The 13,762-nt window shown below is 39.9% G+C and overlaps 1 protein-coding gene across 3 annotated transcripts in view; it reads right to left on the reverse strand.

The window, feature by feature from the left end:
* The window catches only part of LOC149310706 (BRISC and BRCA1-A complex member 2), a 165,281-nt gene that overhangs the window by 19,443 nt on the left and 132,076 nt on the right, over positions 1-13,762 (reverse strand). For all 3 annotated transcript variants that reach the window (XM_089529561.1, XM_089529562.1, XM_089529563.1), the window contains one exon: positions 12,307-12,460. In XM_089529561.1, the coding sequence (XP_089385687.1) occupies positions 12,307-12,460 (154 nt within the window). The remainder of the gene's footprint in view (positions 1-12,306; positions 12,461-13,762) is intronic.

Below are 13,762 nucleotides of genomic sequence, written 5' to 3' on the forward strand. Positions count from 1 at the left end.
GAGGAACTTCCTGACAGTAAGGGCTGTCGGAGAGTGGTGGAGTCTCCTTCTTTGGAGGTCTTTAAGCAGAGGCTGGATGGCCATCTGTCAGGTATGCTTTGACTGAGAGTTCCTGCATGGCAGTGGGTTGCACTGGACGGCCTTTGTGGTCTGTTCCAACTCTATGATTCTACTTTAACGGAATCCTTGGTGAAAGGCAAGAGCATAAATTGTCCTGAAAGCATGGCCCCTGCTCTACTCTGTCATTCATCCAGCCTTTAGCGCAAGCACAGTTATGCTTGTTGGAATTTTGTAATTTATTTGGCATTGTTTTCCTTTGCTTCATCCTTTAGATCTTTTGTTACACACCCCTAGGTTTTACCCTCGGTTTATCCATGGGTCACATCAAAATCCATAATTTTTGGCCCCAAAACCTGTTCTCGATTTATACGTGAGGTTGACTTGTAGTTTAGTATATAGTTTTGAAATATTGTACCTTTCTACACTGTAATTCAGGTTAAACTGATTAGTACTGTAAGTAAGGATTCTTCAATATAGTATTCTGAATCTTCACTCTTTCCTTTCATGTACAATTATATCAGTTGCAGTACAAGCTGTTTCACAAATCTTTGTACAACTCATTATGATTTCATTAGCCTAGGTGTTGCTTGCACTAGTCATGCTAACTCTTCTACTAGCAGTTGCACAAGCACTAGTGAAACAACAACACCTCATCTATTTTTACTACTAGCATAATATTGGATGCAAACCAAGATGTCTAAACTTGGTTTAGCATACAAAGGGTCAATACAAATGGCTCTGTTTCTAAAGTAGATATAACTGGCTCTATTTGTAAAGCAGATATAACCTTTAAAATAATTCCAATATTTATATCAAAGCATAAATAAAGGTCATCCATGTCTGCACATTAGAAAAAAAAGCAAGCCTTAAAAGGCATACTACTTGACACAACATTCTATATTACCAGATATAACATTCCACATTTTAATACAAGATAGATATTAACCTAAATGTAATTAGATCCCTTGTTTAATAAACAAAATCCTTCTACTCTCAAGGATTTAACTAGGTATAATGCTGAGATGAGTCCTCAGACATGGTACACTCATTATTTAGAAAACCCTTTATTCTGTCAAGAATTTTACATATACATCTCCCACCATGGCATTACATCTTTAATCATTGTTTTTCCTTTGCCACAGTCAAAGATTTAATGAGAAGTGACCAGAAATAAGTTTCCCAACCTTCCTAATTTGGCTGAAATCCATATTATGCATGACAGCACTGAAGATCCCTGGCAGGCACCTGTCAGAAAGCAACATACCATGTCTTAAGAGCTGCACTCAGCTATCGAAGATGACACTTTTCAAGTTGTACATGAAAAATGTGATTCAGCTAGCCAGACTTTATTGTATTACCACCCACTGTCGTGAACATACAAGAACTCCATTGCAGCAGCAATTGCTGCTTTATTATAGGCCACCATCCACATTCATTTTTGGTTTATTGGTTTTCTATTTATACCAACAAGAGCATCTAATTAAAGGGGACTTTGTTACTAGAGATGTTGTACTAATTAAGTATTAAGAAGATTAAGACTAAAGAATGAAATGTATTTGAGCAAAATGTCATTCTTTCAGAATGTCAACATGTTATCCCATCAGCAACTAAAATTTTTCTTTAAGTGAACAATATCATGATATTAAAGTATGTAGATTTAGGGTAGGCTAAGCTTTGTATAAACCGAAAAGGTGATAGGCAAAGACTAGTTGAGTCTGGGGTTTAGGGGTCTTTCAAAGGCTATCATGATGCCATTACTTCTAATTACATTATCAGTGTTTAATTAAGAATATTTGCAATGACTCTTCTCTCATTTGTGAGTTGTGCAACATAAAAACAGTGTGAGCTGCAAGACGAAAGGATCCACAGTAAAGTGTCATCCAGTGGATCCATTATTATTTCATTGCAGACTTTTGTGATGGGCTCATTCTCCCTTTACCCCTCCCAGTAACGCTGGAGTGGGCAAAGTGTGGCCCGCCAGATGTTGGACTACAACTCTTATCATTACATGCTCATTAGGGGTGATGGGAATTACAGTTCAACAACCTCTGGAAGGCTGAATTTTGCTCAACTCTATTGCAAAGAGTGGCAAGATGAATGTTTTCTCCCAGTTTGTTTTTCTAATATCCCACAATCTCCTGACTGTTACATCCATAAGGCACTGCTGGAAAACAAAATAGTAAGGTCAAAAAGCATGTCAATGCAGCATTTGGTGGGTAACATTTCATCTGTAGCACACTGGCATGACATTTTGGTTACTTGTGCTTGTGTAGTTGCCTGAGATATGTATGAGATATGTGTTTTATTTGCATAATTTATTTTGTTTCTGCTAATTATGGAGGGGGAGAACAGAAAAAGATACAGATGTTTGTACCTTCTGATCTCTGAAAACATTTATTCAAAAGCTTCAAGTTCATTTTTGCACCCAGAAAGGCTAGAAGCCTGTCTCTTTCCTTCAAGTCAAGGTTAACATTCTCAAAATGCTATCTTTTCTTGGTCTTGTGAAATATACACAACTGGCACTTTTAGAATTCAAATGTGATTGATATGGACAAATCCCAGGAAAGATGGGTAAAATCTGCCTTTTATTTTGCATTTTCTGAAGTCTCATGGGAACCTATGGTATTGCAGAACATAACTGAGAACAGACACTGAATCGGCATGTGTCCAATAGCTAAGTATTATGTGCACAAACAACAAGCAAGCTTTATTTACAATATTCCTACACAAAATTGCAGACTGAGAGGCTGTATGTTCTGTTTACATAGACTTGAATGCCTACTTAAGAAAAAATAAGATTTTTCCCATGGAAATAAAATCCCAAGGTCTGCTTTATATCTGTACCAGGAATAAGATCACTAGTTTCCCATAATTAGCCGTATTTTGTGCCCACCACAGATCACCATGAACTGTGTTTCAGTGTGATGGCCCACAGCTGTCTCCATGAATTTTCCTTTCCTGCAAAAGCAGCCTTTGTGCTGTGAGACTAACCTTGGGCACAGATGTCCTCTTAAACCATACTATTGCTTTTCTTACAGGGCATTAAAGCCAAAGCAAACTTCTAGATGAAAGCATTCCAATTGACTGTCTTCTACTGCATTTCTCCACTCTTATATCGCTCCCATCTTACTCTGCCCCCCCCCCCCCATTCTAGTACAATCCACATCAGCAAGTTCTTTATACTTCCTCTGGCCTACACACTGTACCACTGCCCTCCATTTTCTCCTCACTATAGTCCCAGTTTGTTGATATTCTTGATATTACAGGAAAGCATAAGCATGTCAATTTCAACTGAAACAGAGAGGAACAAAAACACATTCTGTTTTACAAAGTTTATGACGCCTTTGTTCACAAACGAGCATTGTTAAAACTGGGCTTGCCACTTCATTTCCATACAAAAAGGATTTTGAATTCAAATTGACATTCTCACACACCTAAGGTATATATTAGTCTGTCCCTGGCTTACCACTCCACCAAATGCATCTGAGGAAGTAGACTTAAGTCTACGAAAGTTCATGCTGGCATCTTCTTTCTTTCAGTTACAGTAGTCTCAAAGGTGTTACAAGATTTCTCTACATACTGATTCTACAGACTAACACGGCTATATCTTTGAGTTCTACACACTGTTTCAGTTAATGTTATCGTTTACTTTGCAAAACTTCATTCGTCCTTTTCAACAGACAATATTTTGGACTAAAGAACAAAGCAGCTCACTCTGTAAGCAGTAAAACAAGAGGCACAAACAGTTTTTGGATCATGCACCTGTTACAGCAGTGCACAGAAACAGAAAAGATTACTGTAATTATTTTGGGATTAGATCTAATATTTCTTCACACCAAGGATTTACAGAGCTCCATAGAGGAGAACACTTTCCTTTCATATAATGTAACTGTAAACTCTTCCCTATCAATAATTATGGATACAGATAAAGCCTTTATGAGAGGAAATTGAAATACTGTGAATATAAAAACCAAAAATGTGAGAAACTATTTTTTCAGAGTTTGCTGCATAAAGAAGTTGCCCCCCCCCCTCCTTTAAGTAAAAATCTAATGATGGATTTATTGTTTTAAGAAGCTGGGTACATCGCCCAGGTATTTCTATGAAATGAAATATAGTTCATATTGACAATAAATAAGTTGACTATATTAAACTGGAGGACTAGGAAAAGAGATATTTTATGAACTATTATAAACATTAAGTAAGAAGATGGATATTTTTGACATCTTTTGTTGTTGTGTGCCTTCAAGTAGTTTCTGACTTATGGTGACCCTAAGGCAACCCTATCATGGGGCTTTCCTGGCAAGATTTGTTCAGATGAGGTTTGCCATTGCCTTCCCCTGAAGCTGAGAGCATGTGACTTGCCCAAGGTCACCCAGTAGGTTTCATGGCCAAGCTGGGAATTGAACCCTGGTCTTCAGAGGCATACAAGTAAAACAAAAACTAGAATTTATTCTCAAAGATGGCACTTCAAACTAGGTAACAGCTCTGATTAACTATTAGTATATAAAACAACAAAGAAGAAAAACCCTGTAATAATGACAAAATTTGAGACTAGTTATATAAACTATATAAGACATTTTGTGAAAGTTTACTCATTCTGATGAAAAAAATAGGCCAGTGTAAGAATATGTTCTACATTTTAATTTTTTTTAATATTCCCAGAATTACTTCATTGTGTATGCATAATTAAATATGAAGAAACATTTAACAGGTGACCAAACATATTTAGCCCCTACATTCCAGGGCTGAAAACCATTCATGGCTTGTAACTGCTATAATAGCCCAATTCAAAGTTTGAAAAACCATTTCCCTGATTTTAATAGTAAACATGCACAAAGCTACAATCTTTCTGTTTTAAATCGTGACCTCAGAATGTAAGAATGGCCCTCTTGGATTAAACGGAGGGTCCATCCACTTCAGGATTTAGTCATCCTCTTCCTCACACTGGCTAACTAGGTGCTTCTGAAAAATCTTTTGACTGAGCATGAAGCTCATTCAGCTTTCCAGTAAAATTTGGCCACAACAACCAGCAACTAAATTTCACCATTGCTGTCTCCAGATCTTTTCAGGTTTTATTATCAGCTAAAACACATATATTTAATAAACCTATCGCATATGATGAGAGTTGCAATCATCTGTACAGTGAAAATTGGCATGGCACCTGTTAGTAACTCAAGCTCTAGAGAAAAGCTTGGAAGAGTTACACATCACACATTTCCTAGCCAGTGGCCTCGCTGGCTGCTTGATTCTGGGAGTTGTAATTCTAAAGCCATTCATCAGAATTTCACAAAAGGTTTTCAGCATCAGTTAACACTCCTTGTGCAGCACAGTTATGGAGCCAAGCATGGTAAAGCAACAGCAAAACAGGACTGCCCTTTCGACAGAATATATTATTTAACTATCAAAGAATAAGTGTGGCAATAGGTTGTTTAGTGGGCAGAGGGCACATCCAATGATAGGACACAATGAAAATGAGGGAGTGAAAAAATTATAGGTTGATACTTTGTATTATTCTGTACAGTGTGCCCACATCATATGCGGGCGCACCTTACGCAGCTTCCAGCATTTTCTAGAAGCTGCGCCGGAAAAAACCCTGGCGTGCCCCAGAAGAAGTAATGGGGCCCGCACTGCGCCACATTACTTATAATACTTATAATGGGGCTCAAGCATACACGTTTTCCCCTTACACGGGGGGGGAGGAGGTCTGGAATGGATCCCCACGTAAGGGAAGGGCCCACTGTATTAGGAAGCCCTAAAAAGAAGAAGTAAAATATTACCATTCCCTGACCTTTACAAGTCCTATACAGATCTCCCAATGAAATATCAAATATGAAGTGAGTGTATTTTAAAGTGTTGTTATTTTTTTAAACGCAAATTCAGTTTACCTTTCCCCAGTTTTCTCAAGGCCACTTCATTCTGTGATAGAAATGTGGTCATATGAGCATTAATCTTCTTTACTGCATTTCTAATTCGCATTTTTCTAATGTGGAGAAACCTGAAGCAGAAATACTGCTGTCTGAGGACTATTTTCTTTCCATCAAATAGCGGTGTGGTTGACACTTGTATTCATCCTACCCAAAGCAATATGGAGAAAGCAATCATGCTGGATTCGCATGTCACAGTAAACGAGGGATCTACAGGAACATCAGCTTGCCATTGAAAACAAAAAAAGAGTGACTGCATTGTCATGTCAGGCATGGCTACATAAACTACAGAACTTTGGTCCATGGTTTTGTGACAAGTCAACCTAATAGAATGCTGGCTTTCTGGTTTCTTTTCTCTCCTAATAAGCTAATAATAGATCAACCCTAAAACAAATTTGGGATTATTTCTCAGGCTTCTCAGGGAAGAGACAAAACCAGAGATAATTCTGGTTGTATGTCACAACAAACAACACACAGACTTAAGATCTGTAGTTTATTTAGGTGCTATTCAAGTAAGCCGGACTGATTTTTCAGCTGGTATATGCTAGCTCATCCTTGACAAACTGGAATTCTCTTGAATTCCAGCTTTTTGTACTATCTAAATGCAGCCACTGTGTAGCTAGATGCATGTGCTGTAAGTACCATAACTAAAAAGGCACAGAACACAAGATTTCCAAGTCCTGTTGAAAGGCCTAGGCAACTGACACTAGTGACATAATACCTTGACTACTTAAAGATATAGCCATGTTAGTCTGTAGAATCAGTATGTAGAGAGATCTTGTAGCATCTTTGAGACTAAATGAAAGAAAGAAGTTGGCAGAATGAGCTTCCGCAGACTTCAGTCTACTTCCTTAGATGCTTTTTTAGCTGGACTAGTTTTTCAAAAAGCATCTTACAGCGAGAACCTGCAATGACCTCTGATGACCCTACTCACCTATCTGTATAGTTCAATATTTTCTATGGGAGAAGATACACAGAAACAAGGTAGATGTATAATCTTTTCTCTTGATCTTTTGAGTAACACACATACTTAAAACATTCCATACAAGTACCCTGAAAGGACAAAATAATAAGAACACACCCAACAAGACAATAAAAAGCAAGCATGTTTGAACTTGTAGCACCTCCCATGAAGAATCAATTATTTAAAAACTCCCCCTGAAGTATATTGTTTATCATGTGAAAAGTAGTACTTGGAATTTCTCTTTTTTCTCCTAAAATAGGATTCTCAATCACACTAAATGTTTGGTTTACTAAGTTATTTTTAATCAACTCATCAGTCTAAATAATAAGCACACAACAAATAAATACACTGCACTACTGTATTCTAATATAAAAGATTTGGGCATATTCTATTTACTGTCAGTAAGTAAGACAGAATGATTAGCCAGGCTCATTCAGAAACTGGTTGTTTTTAATAATGAAGCAAATGCAGGTTCACAGCTCCTTCTGTGTATTACTATGTTTACACCAAACTCATTAATAGATTCAAGGTTGTCACCTCATAGTGACAGTCTTTGTTTACATCAACAAAAATCCTTCTTTTTCACTATCCCAGACTAGTTTTCAGGTTCTCATATCCTTAAATAAACAATGGTTTATATCCTCTTGTGATAATGGTCACATGTTTAAAATAGAAATAAAACATGAGATGAGAATGACTGAGTATGTTTTACTGCTGCCACTGCCACTGCAACTTGGTGGCATAAAAAAGTGGCAATTTTCCTTAAAAAGCTCCCTATGACTTTAAACGGGCATGCATTTTTGACCTGTGTTATTTCAAATGTCTGGGAGACTTCCATGTGTGTAGATCTATATTTAAGCAAAGCTTAAAAGTTTTTAGAGGTCAACTGTGATTTTAAAGGAAAAGAAATGCCTTTGATGTTTCTATGCCACTGATTTCAGTGGCAAAGTTAACGGTGGTAGGACTCGGGGGGGGGGGGTGCATGAGAATTGTGAGGGGGCTGCATGCATTTGTCAGGCCACCTCTCCTCTAAGGAGCTGAACCCATGGGCCAAAAGGCCCATGTTCCCCCGGTCTGGTGTTGTCTTGTACCAATGATGCAGGCCCATAGCCCCAGGCCAGGATTGGTCAGTTTGGATGCCAATCTGGCAGTTCTGGAATAGCCCCAGCCCCAAACGCTCTTAATGCGGTCTAAAAATACCAACTGTTTCTGCACTGACAGCTGGTAGACAGCACAACTTTGTGCCTCCTTACCTCCCATCACTGTCACATCTGCTCTGAAGGCTCCATCTGCAGCCTGTGACATTGGAAGGGGTGTCAGGCCACTTGGGCGCAGCCAGGTGCCCCATTTCCAACCTTAGAGACCACGGTGGGGGCCTTCAGAATAGATGTGATGGTGGCAACAGGTAAGGGACACATAGAAGCGGTGGCAGCTGCACGGCATGGTGGTGGGCAGGAACATGTGTAAGAAATGGAAGAACGGGGAAATCACCAAAGAGGAATTCAAACAAATAGCGAGCACGTGTAGGGGTCACACTCTCCGTCAAGGACTGTGTTTGCAGTCTGGGAGTGCTCCTTGACTCGTCGTTCCTGATGTCGAACCAGGTAAATGCGACAGTCAGGAGCGCCTGTTATCAGCTTCGGCTGATACGCCAGCTGCGCCCTTTTCTGGAAGTAAGGGATCTTGAGACTGTTGTGCACGCGCTGGTAACCTCATGTCTAGACTTCTGTAATGCACTCTACATGGGGCTACCCTCGTGCTTGGTCCGGAAACTGCAATTAGTACAGAATATGGCAGCCAGAGTAATTTCTGGAACATCCAGGAGGGACCATATTACGCCGGTTCTAAAGTCCCTCCACTGGCTGCCCATTAGCTTCCGGACCCAGTACAAGGTGTTGGTTATCACCTTTAAAGCCCTAAATGGCTTGGGTCCAAACTATCTTCGGGACCGCCTTCTCCCCTATAATCCTCCCCGTGCACTCCGCTCCTCTGGGAGAGGCCTACTTCAGCCACAAAAATCTAGGCTTTCGACTACCTCCCAGAGGACATTTTCCATTGTCGCCCTCAGACTGTGGAACAGCCTGCCGGATGAGATCCGTCTGCTTACATCCTTAGACAGCTTTAAAAAGGCTGTTAAGACGGATCTCTTCCGGCAGGCCTTCCCAGAATAGAGAACCCGGCCTTAGAAGAACATCTGGGAAAGATACTGCTGCTCCCACTGATTGTTTGCGGGTGTGATATTGCTGACTTTTTGGTCAGTTTTTAACTTGTATGTTTGTTTGTGTATTTTTTGTTCTGTGCCTTTTTAAATACTGTATTGGATTTAATACTTTTTTAAGGAGGGGAGGGTATTAGGGATTTTATATGTTCTGTATTTTTAACTTTGTTAGCCGCCCCGATTGTTCTCAGAGGGGTGGGATACAAATAAATTTTATTATTATTATTATTAAAGTCAGGAAAGCTAAAGCACAGAATGAACTCAGGCTTGCTAGAGAGATTAAGAACAATGAAAAGGGCTTTTTTGGATATGTCCACAGCAAAAGGAAGAAATAGGAAATGGTAGGGCCACTGCGTGGAGAAGATGGCAAAATGTTAACAGGGGACAGAGTAAAGGCAGAATTACTCAAAACGCCATTGAAACCCACAAACAACTTGACAATTTCAACAGGAAAGAGGAAACCTTTAAAGTAAACAAGGTTTGGCTACCAGTCCTGAAAAACAGCAAGATAAAGACTCAACAAATGCAAATGAAAAATCTCTCAGCAGACAATGAGCACAATCAAGCAGACACTAATCCTCTTTTGCAGAGCCTCCCACCCTGAGGCCTGCCATTAGCAACAGAACAATACACATGCAAATCACTCCTGCCTTTCCAGGTCACACAATATGTATACCCAAGTTCTTTCCAGGCAAAGTACCATGCAGGTCATCTTCAAATTCTCTGAAGAAACGTCAGGAAGAAACTCTTCTAGAACATGGCCACATAGCCCGAAAAACCCACAAAAAACTATGGATGCTGGCCATGAAAGCCTTCGACTTCACTCATCACCTTCTTTGCCTCAGTCTTCTCAGAAAAGATAAAGGGTGATCAATGTGAGGATAAAGGAGCAGAGGACAGAATAGGGAAATTTCAGCACAGAATAAGTAAAGAGATAGTACAGGAATATCTGGTTAATCTAAACGAACATAAATCTCTAGGACCAGACAAACTAGATCCAAGGGTATTAAAAGAACTGGCAAATGTAATATTGGAGCCATTGCCAATAATCTTTGAGAACTCCTGGAGAACAGGAGACGTGCCAGCAGACTGGAGGAGGGCAAACATTGTCCTCATCTTCAAAAAAGGGGGAAAAGAGGATCCCAACAATTATCGTCCAGTTAGTCTGACATCAGTACCAGCAAAGATTCTAGAGCAGATCATTAAACAGAGAGTCTGCGAACATCTGGAAAGCAATGCCATAATCACAAAAAGTCAACACGGGTTTCAGAGAAAGAAGTCATGCCAGACAAATCTGATCTCTCTCTCTCTCTCTCTCTCTCTCTCTCTCTCTCTCTTTTTTTTTATAAAATTACCAGCTTGGTAGATGAAGGGAATGCCGTGAATATAGTATATCTTGATTTCAGTAAGGCCTTTGACAGGGTTCCCCATGACATTCTTGCAAACAAGCTAGTGAAATGTGGGCTGGACAATGTAACTGTTACATGGATTTGTAATTGGTTGACTGGCCAAACCCAATGGGTGCTCAATAATGACTCCTTTTCATCCTGGAGAGAAGTGACCAGTGGGGTCCCACAGTGTTCTGTCCTGGGCCCCGTGCTGTTCAACATCTTTATCAATTACTTGGATGACAGAATTGGGGCTATACTTATCAAATTTGCAGATGACACCAAATTAGGAGGAGTAGCTAATACCCCTGAGGACAGGATCAAACTTCAGAACGACCTGAATAGATTAGAAAGCTGGGCCAAAGCTAACAAAATGAATTTCAACACAGAAAAATGTAAGGTACTGCACTTAGGGCAGAAAAATGAAACAAACTGATATAGGATGGGTGATACCTGGCTGAAAGAGACTATGTGTGAAAAGGATCCAAGTAGACCACAAACTGAACATGAGTCAACAGTGTGATGCGGCAGCTAACAAGGCCAATGCAATTTTAGGCTGCATTAATAGAAGTATAGTGTCTAGCTCAAGGGATGTAATAGTCTCACTCTATTCTGCTCTGGTCAGGCCCCACCTGGAATATTGTGTCCAGTTCTAGGCACCACAATTTAAGAAGGACATTGAGAAACTGGAGCGTGTCCAAAGGAGAGTGACTAAAATGGTGAAGGGTCTGGAAACCATGTCCTATGAGGAACAACTTAGGGAGCTGGGGATGTTTAGCCTGGAGAAGAGAAGGTTAAGAGGTGATATGATAGCCCTGTTTAAATACTTGAAGGGATGTCATATTGAGGAGGGAGCTAGCTTGTTTTCTGCTGCTCCTGAGACTAGGACTCGGAGCAATGGATGCAAGCCAGAGGAAAAGAGATTCCACCTCAACATTAGGTGGTACTTCCTGACAGTAAGGGCTGGTCGACAGTGGAACAAACTCCCTCAGAGTGTTGTGGTATCTCCTTCCTTAGAGGTTTTTAAACAAAGGCTGGATGGCCATCTGTCGGGGATGCTTTGATTGGGATTTCCTGGATCGTAGGGGGCCAGACTGGATGGCCCTTGTGGTCTCTTCCAACTCTATGATTCTTTGATTCTACTTGTTTTCATTTGTTTCTCAGTGAAGAACTCATGCCTGCATTTATAATAATAATAATAATAATAATAATAATAATAATAATAATAATAATAGACAGGTAACAGCAGAGTTTATACAATATAGAACAATAAAAACAACAAGCCCCACAAGACCCCGGCCCAACCCTCCCTCCCAAGTATAAAATTAAACAATAAAACATGGTTAAAAAAACATAACAATATGACAAAATTAATAAACAAACCACGAATAAGAAAAATAATAAAAGGAAGGGGATTCAATTGGTCCTGGACATTATCAATCGGGGAAGGCAACACAACTTTCACTGGTGCTGCCCAATTACAATGGAAGCTAGGCCACTTGCCCTAGGAACAGACAAAATTTGGATTGAGCATGCTCATGATGACGGCAGATCCTTTCGCTATAACTCTTGGACAAGTTTGTATCTTGTAATGGAGGGTGACAAATCTGTTAACAGGCTGTTGCTGAAGCATGAGGTTCATTTTCTACAACTGCCTCCAAATTTTGACAACTATGAAGCTAAGACAAAGCAGTAAGCAACTAAATATGTAGTATATTGCACAACTACTTCACAGAAAGGAATGCAACTTACTTTGCTCTCTTAGCCATCTCATTGCCATCCCACCGTGGACTGTAGGGATAGTTTTTCTGAGCTTGGGAATACAGCTCTCCACTGTTAGTGAAGTGATAGACAGATTGAAATGTTAATGTTGGCTGGTCCCGAGGAAAGTACAGTGGCAAGTCAACTACAAAGAAAAAAAATGGCACATTAGACATTTCGTTCTAGAAAGAAATCTGCAGATAAACCAACCCTTTAAGAAATATGGACAAAATCAAACAGATGCTTGGGGAATTGTTATTTTGTTTCTAATAAACAGTTAACGCACTTAAAAGTTTTGTTCCTAATAAACTGTTAATGCACAGTTGTTTTCTAAAGTTCTGTTTTAAAAGGTCTTTCACATTTCTGCCAAAATGTGATAATGTGGGTTAAACGAAAATCAACTTTGTACTGAATCACTGTTTTACTCTGAAATATTTTCAGTACTTGATATACACATGCAGAGCAAAACACTATACAGTGAGCCCTTGGTTTGGTTCCAGGACTCCCTGTGGATACCAAAATCTGTAGATGCTCAAGTCCCATTAAATACAATGGCATAGTAAAATGGTGGCCCTCATATAAAATGGCAAAATCAAGGTTTGCTTTTTGGAATTTATATATTTTGAATATTTTCAATCTGTGGATGCTTGAATCCATGGATAAAAAATCCATAGATATGAAGGGCTGACTGTACAGTGGTCCTGCTCGTGGCTTGCCCTATCTCATATTTCCCAATGGCAGTGTACACCCTCAGGCGCACTAATGCAGGTACATGCACATTGCCACTCACTGACTAACAACTGCCACATTTTTCCCCATTTGCAATGGGGGGGCAGAGGAATCAGACCTTTGTGGATGTGAAAGGCCCACTCTACATATAATAGATAATACATTTATGTTTTGGTCCCTCATAGAGATTACAGTTGGCCCTTCCTATCAGTGGGGGTTCCGTTCCAGAGCCCCCCAATCTGCGGATAATAAATAGCACAGGTCCTCAAGTCCCATTATTGTCAATTGATGTTTGACAACACTGGTGTGGCTGCATGCATGTGCCACCATTGACAATAATGGCAGCAGAGCCACCTGTGGATGCTATAATTCACAGATGGTCAGCTTGCTGATATGGAGATTGAGTGTATTTGAAAAGAGAAAACCCTGACATAAAATAGGCAGTCCATCTAATTGATGCCTGTGTTGCTACTTGGCTAAGTGATGCTCCTATAGTGGCATTCTCTGGGAGTCAAAAATCCAGTTAATCCTATTACAGTCTGCCCTTTTCATGCATGGGGGATCCGTTCTGGACCCTCCCAAATATGAGAAAAAACACCTATGCTCAGGTCTCATTTGTTTGTATAATGGCGCGCTTGTGCATGCCATTTTATCCTCTGCTCCTTCCCATATGCGTATGTTCAAAGCCACGTATGGTAAGTCTGTGTATGGCAAGGAC

The sequence above is a fragment of the Sceloporus occidentalis genome, unplaced genomic scaffold (genome assembly GCF_023333645.1).
Source record: "Sceloporus occidentalis isolate IW3139 unplaced genomic scaffold, rSceOcc1.0.p SCAF_6, whole genome shotgun sequence".
Classification (NCBI taxonomy): domain Eukaryota; kingdom Metazoa; phylum Chordata; class Lepidosauria; order Squamata; family Phrynosomatidae; genus Sceloporus; species Sceloporus occidentalis.